Here is a 23897-nt window from a genome sequence, read left to right on the forward strand (position 1 = left end):
AGAATTTACTAGGAACATTAGAACACTAAAACAGACTATATACACTAAGGCTGAGGGTAGACTTGTGAGAAGTCGAGATGCTCCATCTATTGTCACAGGCGGTAAGAAGAAACTGTGGGGGTGAAGGGCCAGCAGAGGTATAAATGCACCAACAGAGTGGAGCCACTCCAGGGGGCTCGCTGGCTGGCCCAATGAGTACCACTGGGGGGAAAAAGTTCAGACAACCATGCAAGCAGCATGCATACACCTACATGAAATGGACATGAACAAGCACTCAAAGAATTAAACCTCATTTCCAGTCAGAACATTTTAAATTTCAAATTCCTGCAGCTGGATCGTGCTTTGCCTTTGTTTGCTAAATGAAAACCTCCATTAGTATGCAATATATTATCCCTGTATATGCTTCTTACCTGTTTATTGTACTCAGTTTCTGAGAGTGTGGTCATCTTATTATCATCTTCTTCATAATCCTCAGTATCAGTATCTGCCTCAGCAATAGGGACACAGACAAACATGTTGGGATTGTTGATGATATCTTCAAGAATACTAACAGAGGATTTGTCCCCATTTTTCTCAGTCCCATTGTTACTGTGATTTTCTTTACAATTCCTTGTTTCTTTCCCACCCTCCACACACGTGTTCTTGGCAGCCAATTTAATTGTTTTTTTGGCAATTTTCTTTGGATGACAGAGCTTTCCACAGCAGTAATCCCATGTTTTGCGTTTCACTTGGCAAAGTCCCCTTCGGATTTGAGCAAATGCAGTCTTAAGATTGTTCATCTCTCCATCATCTTCTGGAGCCTGGAGGTTGTCAGCACTGAAGGAGTTCAGCAGCAATGCAATGAACAGGTTGAGAACCTGAAAATAATTGAAATAAAAATAAAATAAAGGAAACATAATTTTGAAAAGTAAATAGTGGGCATGAAGATTATAGTGCCTTTCTAAACAATTTTTTCTGAATGCACCAACCACACGAAGATGAAATGAACTTATTGGTTAGCAAATTTTTTTCATGCAGCATATTTGCCTCTCACAACGGTATATGTTTCTATGATCACCCCCCCAAAAAAGTAGATTTTGTGTTGCATAAAATGACCTTATTGCCAATACAAGCCTATGTATGAAAAAAACACAATTTAACTGAAACATAACAAGATTTTTAAAAATTGGTATATCACAGTATTCTGTCAGTCCCACAAGAGAAGGCAATTACATAAAATTATGGATATACTAATGATTGGGGTATTAGTCTTTTACCTGGGCTGTACTGGCAAAACAGTGTTGGAGAGGATTGAACAGTAGAGCTACAGCCGCTCCCTGAGATGTGAACGGTCGAGTTACGACTGTTTGCACTTACGACTAAGCTCCCATGGAGCGGTTGTAAAGGCGGTCCCCGAGTTACGAACGCAACCCGCGCTTACAAACAGCACGGTAGCATGTAATTCAACGGGGTCTGAGTTACAAACGGATCGAGTTATGGCCAAGTGTTTGGTCCGTAACTCGTTCATAACTCGGGGAGAGGCTGTATTTGGATTTTAGGTAAGAGCACAGTTTAGACCTAATACAGGATAAGAAGGCTCTGACACTAGTCTCATAACAGTTTTACTTAGGTATAATTACAACAGACTTGAGTTGAGTTGTTTCTGATTTTCATGTGTGTGAGATCAGACTCAGGCTCAGTATGTCTATCAACATTGTACCATTGCAAAAAGAATATTCTAGTTCTTATTTCCCTTAGGTAGAATCAATTTGATTGCAGGTGGCATTGCAAAATGTATATTTGGTTAAAGGTTGAATATATTGCTCCAAATAGAGTTTGGGAGGTGGCTGAATCAGCTGTTACTAGAATCATGTTTTTTCCTCCTGGGTTTTCCAAAGGGGGGGGGGGGGGGTCTAGAAACTTGGGAGGAAAACCTATTTCTATATTCATTTTAAGATAATAGTGGGATTATATGGTTGCTTATCTTTAAGTAATGGTGGTTCTTTGAAAGGAGCTATCTATATACAATTCCATGGATGGTGTGCACATGCTCTTAGCACTCAAGTCTAGAGTTTTTTGGCCAGCAGTGTACATTGAGGCCATACCAGTGCTTTGAGTGTTCTCATGCCTCCAAAAGAAGACATCAAGTGTGGGACAATCCCAACTGCTCCTCAGTTTCTTTTCCAGTATAGAATCCTAATGTGGTAAAACTCTGTTGTAGCAGGGAAGATGGGTCAGTCGTGGAATGTATATGGACAGCGCATTTTTTTCTCCATTCAAGATCATCTGAAGAAGTGTGTTTTCCCCATGAAAGCTGATGATACTATATATGTTTTTGTTAGTCTCTAGGGGTGTGTCTAGACTACATGCCTCCTTCGACGGAGGCATGTAGATTAGCCAGATCGGAAGAGGGAAATGAAGCTGCGATTAAAATAATCGCGGCTTCATTTAAATTTAAATGGCTGCCCTGATCTGCCGATCAGCTGTTTGTCGGCAGATCGGGGCAGTCTGGACGCGATGCGCCGACAAAGAAGCCTTTCTTCATCGGCACAGGTAAACCTGGTTTCACGAGGCTTACCTGTGCCGATGAAGAAAGGCTTCTTTGTCGGCGCGTCGCGTCCAGACTGCCCCGATCTGCCGACAAACAGCTGATCGGCAGATCGGGGCAGCCATTTAAATTTAAATGAAGCCGCGATTATTTTAATCGCGGCTTCATTTCCCTCTTCCGATCTGGCTAATCTACATGCCTCCGTCGAAGGAGGCATGTAGTCTAGACACACCCTGAGGTGCCACAGGACTACTCATTGTTTTTAAAGTTACAGGCTAACACAGCTACCCCTCTCAGACTTGCTAAGAATCAGTTACTTGAAAAGAAGTAAGAGAGGGTTATTCACCTTGTGCAGTAATGGAGATCCTTCTAGATTCTCCATTACTAGGATGGTGGGTACTCCATCTTAGGTGTCTGGGATGCCACTATGTTCCGAGTCAGAGATTTTTGGTAGCAGTGTCCTCCGGTAGGCTGCACACACATAGCATGCACAGCCAACTATTCCTTCGATTCCTTCTCTGCCACAGAAGAAAAACAACTATGTCCAAAGCAGACGGAAGGAAAGGCGGGTAGTAGAGCACCCATAGGCACAACTGTCTTGAAGAACCTTTGTTACTACACATGGTGAGTAACCCTCTCTTCTTCAAGAAATGCTCCTGTGAGTGTTCCAACCTAGGTGATTATAGAGCAGTACCTGTGATTGGAGGTGGGTGCTTTAGCTAATCAGTATCACACACAATAGCTAGAACAGTGTGCCCAAACCGGGTGCCCTGGGACAGGTAAGTATCAAGGATGTAATGTGTAGCAAATGTATGAGCAAGGACTATGTAACAGATCTGCAGGATGTTAAAGAAGAAACAGGTAAACCAGGAGTGGATGGGGTACTTTCAAGTAGGAATAAGAAATCCTCCGGAAAAGGGCTTATTTTCCGGAGAATTGCGTCTAGACTGGCGCTTTTCTCCGGCTTATCCCCAAGCCCAAAAAAAGCGGCAGCCATGTAAATGCAAATGCTGTGGGGGATGTTTAAATCCCCCGCGGATTTGCAATTCCGACTCGTCTCATTAGCATCCCTTTTCCGGAAAGGGATACCAATGTAGACGTAGCCGAATAGAAAAGGTAGGAGTGTGTCAAGAAGTTTGCTTTCAGGCATCTACTTGACCCTTTAAAGTCAGGTTTTTAGCTCTGAAATGATTTTAAAATTCATTGTTTTTAGCCATTTTGACTACTAGCATACTTTGATGGTTAACAGCACACTGCTTTTTAGCAATTTGCTGCAGAATTTTTACTTTATTTTTAAGATTAGTAACTTTTTTTACAAGCCAGACACAGGTCCTACATCATTACAGCCTTTTTTTACAGCTGTTGCAGTAAAGACTTAGCCATGCAATGCATTGAGACGTGATCAGGCACAACTCTCCCCTAGAATCCTGTTCATGAAGCCAGATGTTAGAGAAGAAACAGGAACCCAGGAGCAAATGGGGTAAATGGACTTTATTGCCGGCACATGTTTACCTGAGGCCCCCCCAACACAATGTTTGATTGGCAATAATTTGGTGTTAGTTACACTTTTAGATTTATTTTAATATATTAATTTACATTTTTATTGTTACTTTTTAAAATTTGTGTTTAAAAATGTTAACTTTTATACAATAAATATTAATAGGCCCCTAATAACTATTTACAAACTTTTAATTTAATTAACATTTTTTTACACTACAAACTTTTTAAATTAGCAAATTACAAAAATTACAAAGAATGTGACCCTGAAAGTATTTTACAGAGCAAGTGAGAATAAGTAAGAAACACAACAAAGAAAAACAGCTGCTGCATATTTTTTATTTATTCATGTGTTTAGGCTGCAAGAACAGAGGAAAAGAGTATATTTAGACATGAGAAAGGATAATACTTGCTTTGGCTAGACCTTTTATTTCTTTTTAAACTGCAAAAACAAAGGGGAAAAACATGCTCAAAGGGCAATGCCTGCTTTGGCAGGACCCTGTACCACTAATGTATAGTCATTCCTGACCCCTATTAATTCTTACATAATTCGACACATAATAAATAGGGCTAAGAGTTTCCTAGATGTGATAGCTGATGAATTCCTTCATCAAGTAGCTGCTGAACCAACAAGGGGGGATGCTATTTTAGATTTGGTTTTGGTGAGTAGCGAGGACCTCATAAGATGAAATGGTTGTAGGGGACAACCTTGCCTCGAGTGATCATGAGCTAATTAAGTTCAAATTAAATGGAAGGATAAAAATAAATCTGAGACTAGGGGTTTTGATTTCAAAAGGGCTAACTTTAATAAATTAAGGAAATTAGTTAGGGAAGTTGAATGGACTAAAGAAATTATGGATCTGAGATTATTTTAAATTAAAGTTGCAGAAGCTGTCAGAAGCCTGTATCCCAAGAAAAGGGAAAAAATTTATAGGTAGGTGTGTTAGACTAAGCTGGATGAGCAAGCATCTCAGAGAGGTGATTAAGAAAAAGCAGAAAGCATATAAGGAGTGAAAGATGGGAGGGATCAGTAAAGAAAGCTACCTTATTGAGGTTAGAGCATGTAGGGACAAAGTGAGAGAGGCTAAAAGTCAAGTAGAGTTGCACCTTGCAAAGGGAATTAAAACCAATACTAAAAGGTTTTATAGCCATATAAATAGGAAAAAAAAAACAAAAAAAGAAGAAGTAGGACCGCTAATTACTAAGGATGGAGTGGAGGTTAAAGATAATCTAGGAATGGCCCAATATCTAAACAAATATTTTGCTTCAGTCTTTAATGAGGCTAATGAAGAGCATAGGGATAATGGTAACATAACAAATGGGACTAAGGATATGGAGGTAGATATTACCATATCCGAAGTAAAAGCCAAACTTGAACAGCTTAATGGGAGTAAATTGGGGGGGCCAAGATAATCTTCATCCAAGAATATTAAAGGAACTGGCACAAGAAATTGCAAGTCCATTAGCAAAAATTTTCAATAAATCTCTAAACTCAGGAGTTGTACCATTTGACTGGGGAATTACTAATATAGTTCCTATTTTTAAGAAAGGGGAAAAAAGCGACCCGGGTAACTATAGGCCTGTTGGTTTGACATCTGTCGTATGCAAGATCTTGGAAAAAATTCTGAAGGAGAAAGTAGTTAGAGACATTGAGGATAATGGCAATTGGGACAAATTACAACATGGTTTTACAAAAGGTAGATTGTGCCAAACCAACCCGATCTCCTTTTTTGAGAAAGTAACAGATTTTTTAGATAAAGGAAATGCAGTGGATCTAATCTACCTCAACTTTAGTAAGGCATTTGATACAGTACCACATGGGGAATTATTGGTTAAATTGGAAAAGATAGGGATTAATATGAAAGTTGAGAGGTGGATAAGCAACTGGTTAAAGGGGAGACTACAGTGGGTCATACTGAAAGGTGAACTGTCAGGTTGGAGGAAGGTTACTAGCGGAGTTCCTCAGGGATCAGTTTTGGGGCCAATTTTATTTAATCTTTTTATTGCTGACCTTGGCACCAAAAGTGGAAGTGTCCTGATAAAATTTGCGGATGACACAAAGTTGGGAGGTATTGCCAATTCAGAAAAGGATTGGGATATCATACAGGAAGATCTAGCTGACCTTGTAAATTGGAGTGATAGCAATACGATGAAATTTAATAGTATAAGGTTATGCATTTAGGGATTAATAACAAGAATTTTAGTTATAAGCTGGGGATACATCAGTTGGAAGTAACAGAGGAGGAGAAGGACCTCGGAGTCCTGGTTGATTATAGGATCACTATGAGCCGCCATTGTGACATGGCCGCGAAAAAGGCTAACACGGTCTTGGGATGTTTTAGGCGAGGTATTTCCAGTAGGAATAAGGAGGTATTAGTGCCATTATACAAGGCATTGGTGAGACCCCATTTGGAATACTGTGTGCAGTTCTGGTTTCCCATGTTTAAGAAGGATGAATTCAAACTGGGACAGGTACAGATTCTCGAGCAATAGCATCGATTGCATAATGCTTAGCAAATGTCATGTCTGAAGACCATGTTGCCATACAGCGAATATCTTGCATTAGGAAGCCTTTAAGGAAGGCCATTGAGGTAGATGTTGTCCTGGTGGAATGAGCATTAATTGATGTTGGCAGGGGCCTGCTGCGTAGTGAGTAGCACGTTGTAATACATTTTACAATTATCTTAGAAATGCATTGTGAAGACAATGATTGGCCCTTGGTTTATTCATCAGAACCGTCGCTGCAACTGACGGAAAGAGCATGTCCTCTTGAGGTAAAAAGCCAAGGCTCTATGAACGTCTAAGATGTGTAAGTGGACTTCATGACTGGAGGTATGTGGTTTGGGGTAGAATGTTGGGAGTATGATAGGCTCATTGATGTGAAATTCTGAATTCACCTTCGGCAAGAGGTTGGGGTGTGATCGAAGTATTACTCCCTGGCTGGTAAAAAGAGTATATGGCAGGTTGGCTGAAAGGGCAGCCAATTCGCCCACCCATCGAGCTAACATTATAGCTGGAAGGAAGGCAACTTTCATAGTGAGTGTAGGAATGTCACAGGTAGCTAAGGACTTGAACGGTGGATAGGTTAGGGTGTCCAACACTAGCTCCAGATCCCATAGAGCAGGAGGCTTCCTGCATGGGGGGTATAGATTTGCTAGGACTTTCAAAAGGCGTTTGGTCATCGGGTGAGCAAATTTTGAGAAATCTTCGATTGACTGTTTAAATGCAGAGATCGCTGTGAGATGGACTTTGATGGATGAGAGTCCCAATTCTGAGCGGTGCAAGTAAAACACATAGTCCAGAATGTGATGGATTGGAATGGATGCCTCATTGAGGTTATGGTTAAACACCACGAATGAAAACGACGCCATTTATAAAGGTAAGTTGTGCGAGTGGAATCACATCTACTATACATTAGTACTTGTTTCACCTCTTGGGTGCAGAGGATTTCTAAGCTATGGAACCAGCTAGGAGCCACACCGACAGGTGTAGCCAGTCGATTTGGGAGTATGGCATTGACAGTCCTGGTTTCGTCAGGCGGTCGGGTTGCTTTGGCAACTGGTATGGGGGTTAGAGGGACATTTGCAGAAGGAGGGGAAGCCATGTCTGTCCGGGCCAGAACAGAGCTATAAGTATAACCACAGCTCCATCTTCAGTTATCTTCTCCAGTATCCTCGAAAGAAGTGGAACTGGTGGAAAGGCATAGAGTAGGTAGTGACCCCAGTTTATCAGAAATGCATCGTCGAGGTCCCAGCTGCCACTGATAGCATCTTGGAAAAAACCCTGGGCCCTAATGATAGGCTGAATGGAAGAACCTTGTACTGAAAGTGCTGCGTTCCTACAATGAATCTGAGAAAGCGTCTGTGTGCTGGGTGTATTGTCACATGGAAATACGCATCCTGCAAATCGAGCGACGTAAACCAGTCTCCCGTGTTTATCGTTGGGAAGATAGAAGCTAAAGTCACTATCTTGAATTTGTGTTTCCTGAGATACTGATTGAGACCTTGAAGGTCTAGGATAGGCTTCCATCCTCCTGACCTCTTCTCAGTGAGGAAATAAGAATAAAATCCTCTGCCCTGGAATTATTGGGGAACTCTCTCCACCGCCCCAATCTCTATGAGTTGCATGACCTCTTGTAATAAGAGAGTATTGTGAGAAGGGACCCTGAAAAGGGATGGGGTTGGGGGAGAAGTAGGAGTGGAATCGAGTATCCTGATGTTATCAATTCTCGGACCCAACGGTCTGTGGTAATGGTAAACCACCTGAGTTGGTAGGATCTCAGACAATGGTGAAACAACTTCTGTGATCCCGGGGGATATGTCAATGGAATGGTTCGCAGTCCCTCAACAGGACCGTCAAACCAGCTGTCTGTTGTTCTGAGGGTTGGGCGCTCTACCCGTCTGCGGTCTATGTTTTTGTTGGGGGGATCTGCCGTGCAGTCACTGTTCAAATTGTCTGTATCTGGGTCTGGTGTATGAGAAGGGCCTCTGTTTGTAGTAGGGCGTGTAACGCTTGAGATGATAAGGCGGTGTATACATGCCGAGCATTGTTAAAGTTGTTCTGGAGTCTGCCCGAGTGTAGAACTTGATCAGTATTTTCGGCAAAAAGACTCTGCCTATCGAAGGGCAAGTCCTCGACTTTGGCCTGAAGCTCCTTGGGCACTGAGGCCAACTGGAGCCACGATGACCTTCTCATGACCACCAATGTTGCCATGGTACAAGCCGCCGCATCTGCAATGTCCAGGGAAATCTGCAAGGCCATTCTTGAGGCCACGTAGCCTTCCTGGCTTGTCCTCCTGTATATGTTTCAATAATGCCACCAGCTTTGAATAATTATCAACGTTATGGTTGGAGAAGAGAGCGGCATAATTTGCCATCCTCAGGGTCAGCATGGCGGAGGAGTAAACCTTCCGGCCAAAGAGGTCTAGCTTCTTAGACTCTTTATCAGCAGTGGTGTTCTTATATTGTGGGGTGTTTTGGCTCTCTGTTGGGCTGCGTCAACAACCAATGAATTTGGTTGGGGGTGCGTAAACAAAAACTCCATCCCCTTTGAGGGAACGAAATATTTCTTGTCTTCTCTCTTATGTGTGGCCTGAGCAGAGGCAGGTGTCTGCCATATATCGTCTACAATCTCAAGGATTGCTTCATCCAATGGTAATACCATTTTTTATTTTTGTGATGGTTGAAGATTTTTTAGGAGGCCATGCTGTTTCTGTTTAAACTCTTCTATCTGGACTTCTTGAGATTCCGCTACCCTCTTAAACAGTTTGTGGAATTGGCGGATGTCATCTGTGGTGGAAGAGTCCCCAGGAAAGACTGAATTGTCCATCGAGGAAGAAGACTGGTCCATTGGAGACTGGGCTTGAGATTGCGTTTGCTCAGGCTCAGGTATTTGCTCTGGTTGTTGACGTGGTAGAGGCACATTCCCAGACGGTGTAGGTGGTCTTTTAGACGGTTGTGGAGGGGTCGGTAACCTGAGGCTACTGTGAGGACTTCATTGGTAATGTTGTGGGGACCTCAAGGAAAAGTGTCCTGAAGAATAGCGACGTTGATAGTAATCATCGCGGTGCCGATGGTAACAATCATGGTAATACCGCCTTGGAGAATAACCCAGTGAGTATCTCCTTTCAGAGCCATAATGGTACCTCGAATAAGAGGATTGGGTTGGTGATCAAGGAGAACGGGATCTACACCTGGCATACGATGGCGAGCGTGAATAAGAACATAAGAACGGCCATACTGGGTCAGACCAAAGGTCCATCTAGCCCAATAGCTTGTCTGCCGATAGTGGCCAGCACCAGGTGCCCCAGAGAGAGTGGACCGAGGACAATGATCAAGCGATTTGTCTCCTGCCATCCCTCTCCAGCCTCTGACAAACAGATGCCAGGGATACCATTTCTACCTCTTGGCTAATAGCCTTTTATGGACCTAACCTCCATGAAATTATCTAGCTTCTCTTTAAACTCTGTTATAGTTCTAGCCTTCACAGTCTCCTCTGGCAAGGAGTTCCACAGGTTGACTACACGCTGTGTGAAGAAGAACTTTCTTTTATTAGTTTTAAATCTGCTACCCATTAATTTCATTTCATGTCCTCTAGTTCTTCTATTATGGGAACTAATAAACAACTTTTCTTTATTCACCCTCTCCATACCACTCATGATTTTATATACCTCTATCATATCCTCCCCTCAGTCTCCTCTTTTCCAAACTGAAAAGTCCCAGTCGTTTTAACCTCTCTTCATATGGGACCCATTCCAAACCCCTAACCATTTTAGTTGCCCTTTTCTGAACCCTTTCCAAGGCCAAAATATCTTTTGAGGTGAGGAGACCACATCTGTACACAGTATTCAAGATGTGGGCGTACCATAGTTGAATGCCTATGATCATGCTGTGGTGATGGCAAATACTGTGGTGAGGGTCTCTGTTGTCGAGGCATGAGAATAACATGACTTTCCTGTTGTAGTGGTACTGAAAAGACAGGGGCTGGTGACTGCGGTTGGGGAGAGAAAGCAACCGGTTCCGGGCTTGGGGAAGGTGTTAATACCCTTCTGGATTTATGCTTAGCCTTTCCCTGCATCGGAGAAATGCATGGTGCAGTGTGAGACCTATGTTGTATTGGTGCCACGGAGTGCCTTGTAAAAGGGTCCGCTGTATGCTGTGCCGATGATTCAATGGCACTGCGCACCTATGTACTTGGTGCCGTCATGGTGGTCGGTGCCGATGCCAGTGTGGATGAGCCGCTCTGTGAGGGTACCGGATGTTGTACCTCGGTGTTTTTGTACCTCAGTACCTTCGGTGGTCTGGACTGTCAGTGTCAGCATCGTCTGGTCAGGGTTGTCCTGGCGCGCTCCTGACAGGACCTCTACTCCGTTGTTAAACTTTCGGCTGCGTGCGTAACAATCGGTACTCCCTTTATATAGAGCGTTAGACCCCGTGCACTTGGGTCAACACAAGAGATCTCTGAGAGGCCCCGGAAACGACAGATGCAGGCAAGGTTTGAAATCAGTCGAGCAGGTTTATTGTCAAATGCGAAGCTCTACCAGTTGGTAAGAGAGATCAGTACAATGTTACACCACTGGGCACTATGGCCCGCGTTGACAAGGTACCAACACCGGGCAGGCCTATTGCCATATAACAGATATTAACAGCAGTTAGTCAAAGTGAAGCTACTGTGCACTCTGTAAGTTTAGGCAATGACACCTGCCGTTCAGGAGCCTAGTGCGCCCCCCCCCCCCAGGTCGGCCGGAGAGCACCCTCTGCGGTGTCCTTTTATAGACAGGTACAAACAACTTACATCATTTCTTTACGCACCAGGTTACCACCCTCTGTTGCCTAGTTACCACCCCTCACCTTATGGAAGGGGAGCTTACTTACTATCCTTCATGCTGTCAATCTCGATCTGGTCCCGAACCTAGGTCGGTATGTGCATTAGTTTTTAGGGAGTTTTTGTACCAAGACATTTCTTCTTAAGATGTTCCAATACTCCCCTTTGGCTCACAGTCTGTACCCAGTACCTCCCAGTGTCCTTCCATGCTCGACCTAACTTACACAATCACACAATTTATCAATAGGGCCTCTTTCTTGGCTCCTGTTACTGAACCAAAGTCTTGCTCACTAGATTGCAGGTCTGTTGCTGTTTTCATGTTACAGGCTTCTATTTAGGCCTGCTGACTCCATGTTACTGACCCTCAACTTACTACACCGGAGACGGTTCCAAAGGTGGCGGTGTAGTAGCCAGTGCCACAGTAGCCGGTGCCATAATGGGTAGTGCAGGGCCAACCAGTGCCATTGGCGTCGGTGCCAACATCGGTGCGGGTGTCGAAGCCGAGACATGTGCGGTCGTCGGTGCCACAGTCTTTCTTTTAACAGGAGCCGGGGCAGATTCAGGTCTTAGGGCTGTGGCTGGTGCCAGAGTAGCCTCCCTATAAAGGAAAGGACTTGGCTCCGATATGCTGTGGCTTGACTTGTGCCTGTCAGCATGCAGGGGTACCATCGATCCCGAGGTACCTGGCTTGTCCCCCACACTCCTGGCCTTGCACGTGTTGGCTGTTAGCTGTTTGCAGTGCTGGCACTGTGGAAAAGTGTGTGCCTGTCCCAAGCACCGGACATGTTGTGAATGCCCATCAGAGACGGGAATTGAAAGCTTGCAGGACAGGCAGCGTTTTAAGCATGTTTTAGCTGGAGAGCAACTGAGGTTCCAATTGACACCGGTGGTGGCAGAGAAGGAATTGAAGGGACAGTCGGCAGCGAATGCATAGTAGCAGCACTGCGTGGGCTGTCCGCTATACATGTGCAGGGTATCGGAGGGCACTGCCTTCAAAAATCTCTGACTAGGCGTGCAACGGCGCTCCCGACACCTAAGGTGGAGCACCCATAGCGACGCTCCTCAAGGAAAAACCATTCTTCTTTCAGTGCTTGCTCATATATATTCCAAAACTTGTGGAGATCAGGAGAGGTCCCGGACAATTGGAAAAAGGCAAATGTAGTGCTCATCTTTAAAAAAGGGAAGGACTATCCAGGGAACTACAGACCAGTATGGCTATATATGGGTCCAGGTGCTAGCTGTAAAGAACTCAGTGCAGGCACACATTATGATAATATGTAACTCTTTTGCCAGCAGCAACCAAGGCCAGGTTCAATACCTAGGGTTTCCTTTTTGACAATACAACACAAAATCAGTTTGAGTCCCTACCCAGTAACCTAGAAAAATTACATGCCATCCAGTGTTCCCTCTAAGGTGCCCAGCAGAACAGCTTCACAGGTGATTAATCAGCCCCATTCAGTCAGTCAGCTGAGCCTCTGACTGGCTGGAGCTGATTAATCACCTGTGAAGCTGTGCTGCCCTGCAGTTTAGAGGGAACACTGACACCACCCCACAGAGAAGCTATACTTTCCCACTCACAAGCACAGAATATTAATTAGAAAAAACACCATAAGCAGGATTCGCAATAATAAATCTGTGAGCCGGACACTCACCCCAGAGTGCCTGGGGCAGTATCTTCTGCCTCATGTTCTTGAGTTCTACAACCAAAAGTTCCTTTTCTATGCCCTTCTCTGGTCCCTCATACCCTAGGCACAGCAGTTGTCCTTGGTCAGTGAGGACCCAGGGTTCAGAGGTGCATCTGTCTGAGTTCACTTCCCACCCAAGGAAGAGGGCACTCTGCTTGCTTTGTCATCTGAGCATTTGCTCTGGATGGCTGTCCTGCAAACCTGCAGTTCCTCTCCGTTGGCCGCCCTGCCAGCCACTTGTTCCACTTTTCCCTTCCACCTGTTGGCTGCTTGCTCCCAACAGCTACACCTGCCAGTGGACTGCTGGCCACTTCTATTGGCCTACTATTTGCTACTCTTGTGGGCTGCTTGCTGATCCCATCAGCTGACTGTCAATTATCATCTGCTGCCATCCTCCTCTCTGCTGTTGGCTCTGCATGTCAGTCCGGTAGTGACTGGCAGCTCAGTGATTTTCAAGTTTGGCAGCCTTGGCAGAAAACACTGTCCCACCACAACTGATTTTAGCTCTTATTTAGGCACTTAAAATAGCAAAGTCTCCTAATGGAGCCTAGTATCAGAGGGGTAGCCGTGTTAGTCTGAATCTGCAGAAGCGATGAGGAGTCCTGTGGCACCTTATAGACTAACTGAAGTGTAGGAGCATAAGCTTTCGTGGGCAAAGACCCACTTCGTCAGATGCAACATCTGACGAAGTGGGTCTTTGCCCACGAAAGCTTATGCTCCTACACTTCAGTTAGTCTATAAGGTGCCACAGGACTCCTCATCGCTAATGGAGCCTAGTTAGCTCTATCTTTGAACAATGGGGAGAAACGTGTTAAACCAGATGAAGGGCCCGCTAGGGCAGTGATTCCCAACCTTTTTCCCATGAAGGAACGCCTAAAATAATTTTTCATATCCCGAAGAACCCCTACTTATGAAAACGTTTGCTTGGTCAGAAAAAGTTGATAGCGGGGAGCGCAACTCAATTACTGCTAAATTATTGTCAAGAAAATTTATTTGTAAAGAGCTGTTTATATATATCAGCTTACAGTGTAAGAAAAAAATTATTTATTTATTCCATGATTTTTCGCGGAACCGCTGACAATGGTCTGCAGAACCCCAGGGCTCCACGGAACCCTGGTTGGGAAACACTGTCCTAGGGAGAGTCCTCACTTCCTAGTTGGGACACCAATTCCCACTCCTTCTACCTTCACAGGAGTCTGGCATTCAAGCCCCTGGCTTAACAAGATCCTTTCAGATGAGGAAAACACCCTCATTTGGGACAGGTTAAGCACAGTTCTGCTTCCCTTTGTTCATGCAATAAAGACAACAACACTGTTAACATTTGACTACTCCTTCATTCAGTAGCAAGGTGATTTATAACCCAACACCTACCAAAGTTGATCACTTTGAGCAACTCAACTCTAGCTGCTGGCTAAGTTGGCAGAGTAGGCATGTTCATGTAAACACAGTATGCTCCTGAAGTCTCTCCCCGTCCCAGCCCGCTAGCTGACAGGAGAGAACTTAGTCAGACTCTGCTTACACATATACTTGGTGATAATTTACAGCAAAGACATGACAACAACAAAAATTGTGGCCAGTATTTTTTTCATTAGAAAATTATTCCTCCTTGGAATGAACACTAATATCAGAAAAAGCTCATTGCTATTCTATTGAAAGTGTCTTACTTTATATTAATAGGCTTTCTACAGGTGAAAGACAAACAGGTAATTTTCTAGCAAATAATATAGCGTGGCCTCTTTACCAACATATTTGGGGGACTCCTGATTTTATGTAGTAATAAAAAACACAAATCAGTATACAGCATACCATATATGTATTAAAATAGAAAAATATCTGGAAACTCACCACTAGGTTTCCTATCACCATGACAAGCAAGAAGACTAGAAGGCACAGTGGTTGCCCAGCTACCACCATACAATCCCACATGGTCTCAATCCATTCTCCACACAGAATTCGGAATACAATAAGGAACGAGTGGAAAAAATCCATCATATGCCAACGTGGCTTGCCGTCCTCGTTTATTTTACGGCAATGTTCATTATAGCTTTTCCCAAAGAGTTGCATTCCTACCACAGCGAAAATAAAGACTATGATGCCTAGAACCAGGGTGAGGTTACTCAGGGCTCCCACTGAGTTACCAATAATTTTAATGAGGGTATTTAAAGTTGGCCAGGACTTAGCCAGTTTGAAGACTCTCAGCTGTGCAAAAAATAAAACACAGCATTAGAAAACAGAAGATGAGATATTCCTCACATTGCATTGTTAAAAACATTTGCAGACTTTTTAAACTATTCACACACTGTGGCATGTAAGGTATTTTAAAGTCATTATATGATCAATGCAATATTGACACTGTCCTCTATCTCTAGCTGTTGGTGTCTTTTTGCTTGCAGGCCCTCCAGGGCAATGCCTTTTTTATTTATCTTTATACAGACTCCAAACTAATGAGATCCCCCTCCTAACTCTGGTCTTTGCCCAGTTTCATAACTTAAGACCCCTACTAGAAATTCATTGCCAACTTGCAACTGAATTTCTCAGGATATAATCTTGGGGGACAGCGAATTGGCAGATTTCATTCTTCCTGTATTTCTATATCTCCTAGAAACAGTACTTCAATAATCTTCCTGATGAATTTAATTTGTACTTCAGTTGCATTTACAATAATCAAACTTTTATATGCAAATAATTTTAGACCCATAACTCTAAATTGGTAGGAGTTAGGGGCAGTGTTCTCTGTAAGCCATGTGCTTGTGCAGCCAGTCAGATGAAATCCAAATTCCACCCAGCTGATTAACAGAGCATCTGATTTGCACATGTCTCGGAGCACATAGAATGTATTCTGCACATGGAAAAAATTCACACATGGATACAAAAGATAAGCAGTAACATTGGTTATAGGTTTTCATTACCTCTATAAATGAGGCCATTTACCTATCTTGACATTTTTATACCATGCATCACCATAGCATACAAGGCACTGAACCAGTAAAACTCTGTAAGAACATGCTTAATTTTGAACATGTGAATATTCCTATTGACACCAATGTTTATATGGATACATAAGCCAACCACCTCCCTAAAACTCAGTCTAGCAGATGTATCTAGCAATTATACAATATAAATAATGCCTATTTTATTACTATTTTTCTCCATCTTCAACTCTTCTTCATCTTTCTCAGTCTCTCTGCTTTTGCTTTTCATTCTGTTCATTCTCTGCTCCAGCTTTTATTATATGTTAATGTTGGATTTTTTCCTATCTCTTTCACTCCAAATATTTTAACCATCTCCAAGTGAAATACAAATGCTTTATTAGTTTCAGTTACATCCACATTGGTTTGAAATCAGACAAAATGTCTCTCCCATTTCTAGTAGTGAGAGTTTACAAGTTAATTTTTCTTGCACTGAAATGTTCTCTATTATATTCATGCCAAAGATTTTATGAGATTGAATAAGTATGAGACATTACCAGTCGGAAAGAACGTAAAATTGGTAGGAGTCCTCTTTTGCTTTTTCCCTTGGGAAAAATCAGTTCAATTAAGCTGAGGATGACAATTAAGCTGTCAAAAATATTCCAGCGCTTCTGAAAATAATAATAAGGATCTAGAGCGATGATTTTCAAGATCATTTCTGCAGTAAAAATGCCAGTAAAGACCTGTGGAAAAAAAACCAGTGATGTCAGTCAAAAGGGCACCATAAGCATATCTTCTCTAAACTACATTCCCTTAAGTAGCAGATCCTACTTTTAGCATATATTTATTCATATAATACGTTGTCAATACAAACTCTAAGCTTTTTTGCTACATTCTAAAGGATGTTTAGAAAATTCGAAAACTAAAAGTAATGTCTGGGAACCCCATATTGATTGATTGATTGGTAGGAAGGACGGGAGGGAGGAAGGGAGGGAGGGAGGAAACTATTCTTTGTATTCTGGGAAAATATCCATAAATTCATTTCTGAAATAGAATATCAGAATTCACTTACCATGTTGCCTATGCGAAGCATGGATTTAAATGTGTTTGTCATATTGTAGTGCTCTAGTGCCATGAAGATAGTATTAATCACAATGCAAACAGTGATAGTGAGGTCAGTAAATGGATCTGTTACTAAAATTGTCACTTTCTTCTTGATTCTCAACCACAATGGACAACAGTCCCAAACCAGGTACTTTATGGCAAAGTTTTTCACGCATTGAGGGCATTTTTGTTGTGATTCTTCAAGTTCTTAATGCCAAACAAAAAACAAAGCAACAACCAGGTAATCAGTATTGAGCCATAAGCCAAAGAAAAACTGCACCTAGAGAAAGAACAGTTCCCCAACCCCCTAAACTCCATCACTTCAAAAGTAATCAGGGAACTCTTCTTGACACTTTCTGAAATCATATAATTCATTTTGTACAGAAGTCACTTCTTCACTCTCCCATAATTTTAAAGACAATTCTCACGTCAGTGAATTGGTATTTAAATTCATTTTCTTCAGACAAGGCCCAAATTCAAAAACCCACTGAACTTCAGCAGGCATTGATTCAGGCCTTTGTTCTTTTTATATATACACTCCTACTGTCAACGCCATTAGAAATTATGACTGAGGTAAAATCTTGCTTCAGATGCACCAAGGAATATATAACTTAACACTACTTTTGTGCTTTCTGTCCCAGTTACATGTCATAAACCTTATATGCAATATCACCAAGGACCATGCTGCATACAATAAACAGCTCTGAGATTAATGCCAAAGTGAAGTGTCTATATTACAATTAAATTTTGTAAAATGAGGAGTCCTATGACACCTTAAAGACTAACCGATTTATTTGGGCATAAGCTTTCATGGGTAACAACCACATTATCAGATGCATGGAGTGAAAATCCCATTACATATTGATTAGATCCACTTCATATGATATCACACCTGAATTTTAGGAAAGTTTCAAATTCACTTAAAGCCAAAGTAATGGAGGAAAATCCCAGAACAGGCACATAAATAACATTTATTAGGTTCCAAATTGTATGTGAATCTGGACAATGATGGTGGAAACAACTATTCTCAAGGATCTGAGTGAAGAAAAAGATGGCATCTGGTGTATAGCCCTCATTTAACTAAAAACATTATTTTGGGTTGAGGAAGCCTCTGCTGATTGGCTGAGCGTTGGTAGGGGGAGGGACTTTCAGGCACTCCAGGGCTTTATAAGGCAGTGGGCAAGCAACCAAGGAGCTTGCGAACAGGTGAGTGCTAACAGGGAGTTTGGAAGGAGAGAGGGAAGGGGGCGAGGTTCTCTTGCCTTTCTTTTTAAATCCCTTCTCCAGGACAGCAGCGACGGATCGTGATAGGTCTGCTGTTGTTACCTGCACTGCGTGTGCCATGTTTGTCTTCCTCCCGGAAGAAAGAATGGATTTCATCTGCACGAAGTGCAAGCTGGTCGACATTTTGGAAGAAAAAATTAGAGGACTGGAGGCCCAAATGTCGACCCTACACTCGATCAGAGAGGATGAAGACTTCCTCGATATAAGGCAGCGTTTAATCCTTCAAGCACGGCAGGCTGAGGAGCCAGAGAGGGCAGTATGTGAACAGGAAGAGAACTGGCAGCATGTAACTTCTAGAAGGGGGGAAAGGCCAGCATGGGAATCCCCCAATGCTATAGAGGTAAATAATCGCTTTCAGGCTCTCTCCACAGGCTCTACAGTGCTGAATGCTTTGGAAGGGACCTCACAAGGAAGAAACCGGAAGGGAACACCATCCACTGGAAGGCATGGGATGTGTAGTACTAGGGATGGGGGTTCCACCCCCAAAAGAAAATGACGGGTGGTGGTGGTCAGGGACTCCCTCCTAACAGGGACTGAGCCATCCATCTGCTGTCCGGACCTGGAATCTCAAGAGGTGAGCTGTTTACCGGGAGCTCGCATTCAGGATGTGACTGAGAGGCTTACCAAACTGATCAAACCTTCGGATCGCTACCCCTTTCTGCTTCTCCACGTGGGAACTAAGGATACGGCCAAGAATGACCTTGAGCGAGTTACTTCGGATTATGTAGCGCTGGGAAGAAGGATCCAAGAATTCGGAGTGCAAGTGGTGTTCTCATCCATCCTCTCTTTGAAGGGAAAGGACTGGGCAGGGATCGTCGAATTGAGGATGTAAATGCGTGGTTGCGCAGGTGGTGTCGCAGAGAGGGCTTTGGTTTCTGCAACCATGGGACTCTGTTCCGGGCACAAGGATTGTTAGGAAGAAATGGGATCCACCTAATGAAGAGAGGAAGGAGCATCTTCGTGGGCAGGCTTGCAAACCTAGTGAGGAGGGCTTTAAACTAGGTTCGTCAGGGGATGGTGACCAAAACCCTGAGAGGAGTGGGAAAGTCGGATACTGGGAAGAAATGCAGAGAGGAACGAGCATGAAAGGAGGACCCCTGATTCAAATGGAGAAGATAGGATGATCAACTGGTTACCTAAGGCGTTTGTACACTAATGCGAGAAGCCTGGGCAACAAACAGGAAGAACTGGAGGCCCTGGCCCAGACCAAGAAATATGATTTAATTGGGATAACAGAGACTTGGTGGGATGACTCACATGACTGGAGCGCTGTCATGGTAGGGTATAGACTGTTCAGGAAGAACAGGCAGGGGAGAAAAGGAGGAGGAGTTGCACTATATGTAAGAGAGCACTATGATTGCTCTGAACTCCAGTATAAAGAGGGAGAAAAACCTGTTGAGAGTCTATGGGTTAAGTTTAAAGGAGCAAACAACAGCAGAGATGTTGTGATTGGTGTCTGCTAGAGATCACCGAATCAGGTGGATGAGGTAGATGAGGCTTTCTTCGGACAACTGAGAGACGCTTCCAGATTGCAGACCCTGGTTCTTGTGGGGGACTTTAATCACCCTGACATCTGTTGGGAAACCAATACGGCAGTACACAGGCAATCTAGGAAGTTTTTGGAGAATGTTGGGGATAATTTCTTGACACAAGTGCTGAAGGATCTGACCAGGGACCATGCGCAGCTTGTCCTTTTGCTCACAAACAGGAAGGAACTAATAGGGGAAGTAGAGGTGAAACTGGGAAGCAGTGATCATGAGATGGTAGATTTCAGGATCATGACCAAAGGAAGAAAAGAGAGTAGTAAAATACACACCTTGGACTTCAAAAAAGCAGATTTTGACTCCCTCAGAGACCTGATGGGCAGAATCCCCTGGGATGCTAACATGAAGGGGAAAGGAGTCCAGGACAGCTGGCAGTATTTTAAAGAAGCCTTATTGAAGGCACAAAAAGAAACCATCCCAATGCGTAGCAAGAGAGGCAAACATGGTAGGAGACAGGATTGGCTTACAGGGGAAATCTTTGGTGAACTTAAGCACAAAAAGGAAGCTTACAAAAAGTGGAAACTTGGACAAATGACCAGGGAGGGGTTTAAATGTATAGCTCGAGAATGCCTGGGGGTTATCAGGAAGGCGAAAGCATAAATGGAACTGCGACTGGGTAAGGATGTGAAGGATAACAAGAAAAGTTTCTACAGGCATGTTAACAAGAAGAAGGTGATCAGAGAGGGTGTGTGGCCCCCACTGGATGAAGGAGGCAACCTAGTGACAGACGATGTGGGGAAAGCTGAAGTACTCAATGCTTTCTTTGCCTCTGTATTCACGGACAAGGTGGGCTCCTGGACTAATGCGCTAAGTAACGCAAGATGGGATGAAGATGGACAGCCCTTGGTGGGTAAAGAACAGGTTAGGAAATATTTAGAAAAGCTAAACGTACACAAATCCATGGGACCGGACTTAATACATCTGAGGGGAATTGAGGGAGTTGGCAAATGTCATTGAGGAGCCTTTGGCCATTATCTTTGAAAAGTCATGGAGATCGGGAGAAATCCCGGATGATTGGAAAAAGGCAAATGTAGTGCCCATCTTCAAAAAAGGGAAGAAGGACGATCCAGGGAACTATAGGCCAGTCAGTCTTACCTCGGTTCCTGGAAAAATCATGGAAGGGATCCTTAAAGAATCCATTTTGAGGCACTTGGAAGAGAGGAAAGTGATTAGGAATAGTCAGCATGGATTCACAAAGGGCAAGTCGTGCCTGACCAATCTGATTAGCTTCTATAATGAGGTAACTGGCTCTGTGGACGTGGGAAAGTCAGTAGATGTGATATACCTTGACTTTAGCAAGGCTTTTATACGGTCTCCCACAATATTCTTGCCAACAAGTTAAGGGAATGTGGATTGGATAAATGGATGGTAAGATGGATAGAAAGATGGATAGAAGGCCGGGCCCAGCGGGTAGTGATCAACGGCTCGATGTCAGGATGGCGGTCAGTTTCTAGCGGAGTGCCCCAAGGATCGGTTCTAGGACTGGTTTTGTTCACTATCTTTATTAATGACCTGGATGAAGGGATGGATTGCACCCTCAGCAAGTTTGTGCATGACACTAAGCTAGGGGGAGAGTTAGATACGCTTGAGGGCAGAGATAGGGTCAAGAGTCACTTAGAAAAATTGGAGGATTGGGCCACTAGAAATCTGATGAGGTTCAACAAGGACAAGTGTAGAGTCCTGCACTTGGGACGGAAGAATCCCAAGCACAGTTACAAGCTGGGGACCAACCAGTTAAGTAGTAGTTCTGCAGAAAAGGACCTGGGGGTTACAGTGGATGAGAAGCTGGATATGAGTCAACAGTGTGCCCTTGTAGCCAAGAAGGCTAATGACATATTAGGTTGTATTAAGAGGAGCATTGCCAGCAGATCCAGAGATATCATTATTCCCCTTTATTCGGCTTTGGTGAGCCACATCTGGAGTATTGTGTCCAGTTCTGGGCCCCCCACTACAAAAAGGATGTGGACGCATTGGAGAGGGTCCAGCAGAGGGCAACCAAAATGATTAGGGGGCTGGAGCATATGACTTATGAGGAGAGGATGAGGGAGTTGGGTCTGTTTAGTCTGCAGAAGCGAAGAGTGAGGGGGGATTTGATAGCAATCTTCTACTTCCTGAAGGGAGGTTCCAAAGAGGATGGAGAGAGGCTGTTCTCAGTAGTGACAGATGGCAGAACAAGGAGCAATGGTCTCAAGTTGTGGTGGGAGAGGTCCAGGTTGGATATTAGGAAAAACTATTTCACTAGGAGGGTAGTGAAGCACTGGAATGGGTTACCAAGAGAAGTAGTGGAGGTCTCCATCCCTAGAGGTGTTTAAGTCTCGGCTTGACAAAGCCCTGGCTAGTTCGATTTAGTTGGGATTGGTTCTGTCTAGAGCAGGGGTCTGGACTTGATGACCTTCTGAGGTCTCTTCCAGATCTATGATTTTATGGAGAGCTGACAGTCTGTGCTATTACATAGGTGTAATTCATAAAATCATGTGTGCAAAAAAGACAAAAATGGTTGAGAACTTAAAAACTAGACAGTGACAGAATGCAAATCCAGTAATTACCAAACCTGGTGGTATTCCATACAAAAAGAGCTCTTGCTCGTGCTTGTAGATGCTTTCATCACTTCACGCTGACTCCAAAGACATTCTAGGCTTCGGAATCATGTTTGGGTTTATTGGATATGCTGATTGTGTTACGGGTTTGAGATAGCTGGGGCCAACTAATCTGTCATCTTTGCAGGGTCCCTCATAGTACTAATAAAATTATTGAATGTAAACAAGCTGTAAAAGTGAGTATTTGAATTACCTCAGATATCATAATGGTCTAGAGCTTTTGGCATGGCATAGATCTGCCCTAGGCAAAATACGGCCTCCAGGCTGCATCTGGCCCGCCAAGCCACTGGATATGGCCCATGGACATACCTTGCCTGCACACTGCTAAGAAAATCAGCTCCGGGACTGAAGGCCTCAGGCGCTGCCCCCGCTCTAAGCACAATCCCATTGGCCAGTGTCTGTCTAGAAACTGGCCAATGAATGAATAATAGGCAGCACATGAAGCACCACCACTCCTCTCCTCCAGCTCAATTATTCACACAAGCACATGGCCCTGTAGCCCATGTAGGTGTCAGGTAGGCAAGCAGGTAGGCATTTTAAGCTCTGCAAGTATTTAGCTGTATAGACAGGCAGGTTGGCTGGGCTGCTGGCCGGTAAGTCTCCTGGCCATAGTCTGCCTCTGGCACCCCCGCCTCTCTCTTCCCCAACCTTCTGCCCCCCCCCCCACTCAACATACCCAAACCCTTTGCCCCCCTCCTGCACCCATACCTCCTCCCAGATCTGGCACCCCAATTACTGCCCCAGATCACAATCCCCTACTACCCTTGGTCAGAACCCAAACTCCTGTACCCCAGGCTCCTCCCCTAAGTCATAAACCAAGCTCCTGCTATAGGTCACAACCCATCCTGCCCTAGATCACATTCCAAAACCCTGCACCACAGTCTCCTGCCTTAGATCACAACTGCCTCCTTTACCCAAACTCCCTCCCAGATCCCACTCTACCTCCTGCATCCAACCTCCATCCTAGATCCCACACTTCCTCCATTAATATCCTGGAAGAGTGCGGCCCTCAACCACTTTCCAAAATCTTGGAGTAGCTCCCCGTTGTAACATAGGCAAAACAAATGATTTTTTCCCTAGACTTTTTTTTTCAGAATTGGCTAAATTGTTATAGCTGAAGTTTTCCAAAACTGATCAGTCTGAAATAGATACCAAGCATGTAAGATTTCACCCCAAAAGGTTAATTTTGGCCAAGTTATAAGCAGGTGAACAAAACTCTTATAATGTGACATATCAGATAACAGATACATTTATAATTATAAATAAAAAATTAAATTAAAAGAATTTTAAGACTGCAAAGTCAAACACTGAAAAGTCTGGAAATGACAGATTTAATTTTGCCTATGCATTCTTTATTTGGCTCTCTTGAGCATGTGCCTATGATAGTTTTTCTCAATATTACAGACTATGGTAAAGTCAGAAATACA

At 43.6% G+C, this 23897-nt stretch overlaps 1 protein-coding gene across 5 annotated transcripts in view; it reads right to left on the minus strand.

The window, feature by feature from the left end:
* Positions 1–23897, minus strand: part of LOC102448247 (sodium channel protein type 5 subunit alpha-like) — a 190422-nt gene that overhangs the window by 46171 nt on the left and 120354 nt on the right. For all 5 annotated transcript variants that reach the window (XM_075922841.1, XM_075922840.1, XM_075922838.1 and 2 more), the window contains 4 exons: positions 17014–17252; positions 16499–16684; positions 14878–15231; positions 411–857 (listed from right to left, as the gene is read on the minus strand). In XM_075922841.1, coding sequence (XP_075778956.1) covers positions 411–857; positions 14878–15231; positions 16499–16684; positions 17014–17252 — 1226 coding nt within the window. The remainder of the gene's footprint in view (positions 1–410; positions 858–14877; positions 15232–16498; positions 16685–17013; positions 17253–23897) is intronic.

This window comes from Pelodiscus sinensis, chromosome 2, assembly GCF_049634645.1.
Source record: "Pelodiscus sinensis isolate JC-2024 chromosome 2, ASM4963464v1, whole genome shotgun sequence".
NCBI lineage: Eukaryota > Metazoa > Chordata > Testudines > Trionychidae > Pelodiscus > Pelodiscus sinensis.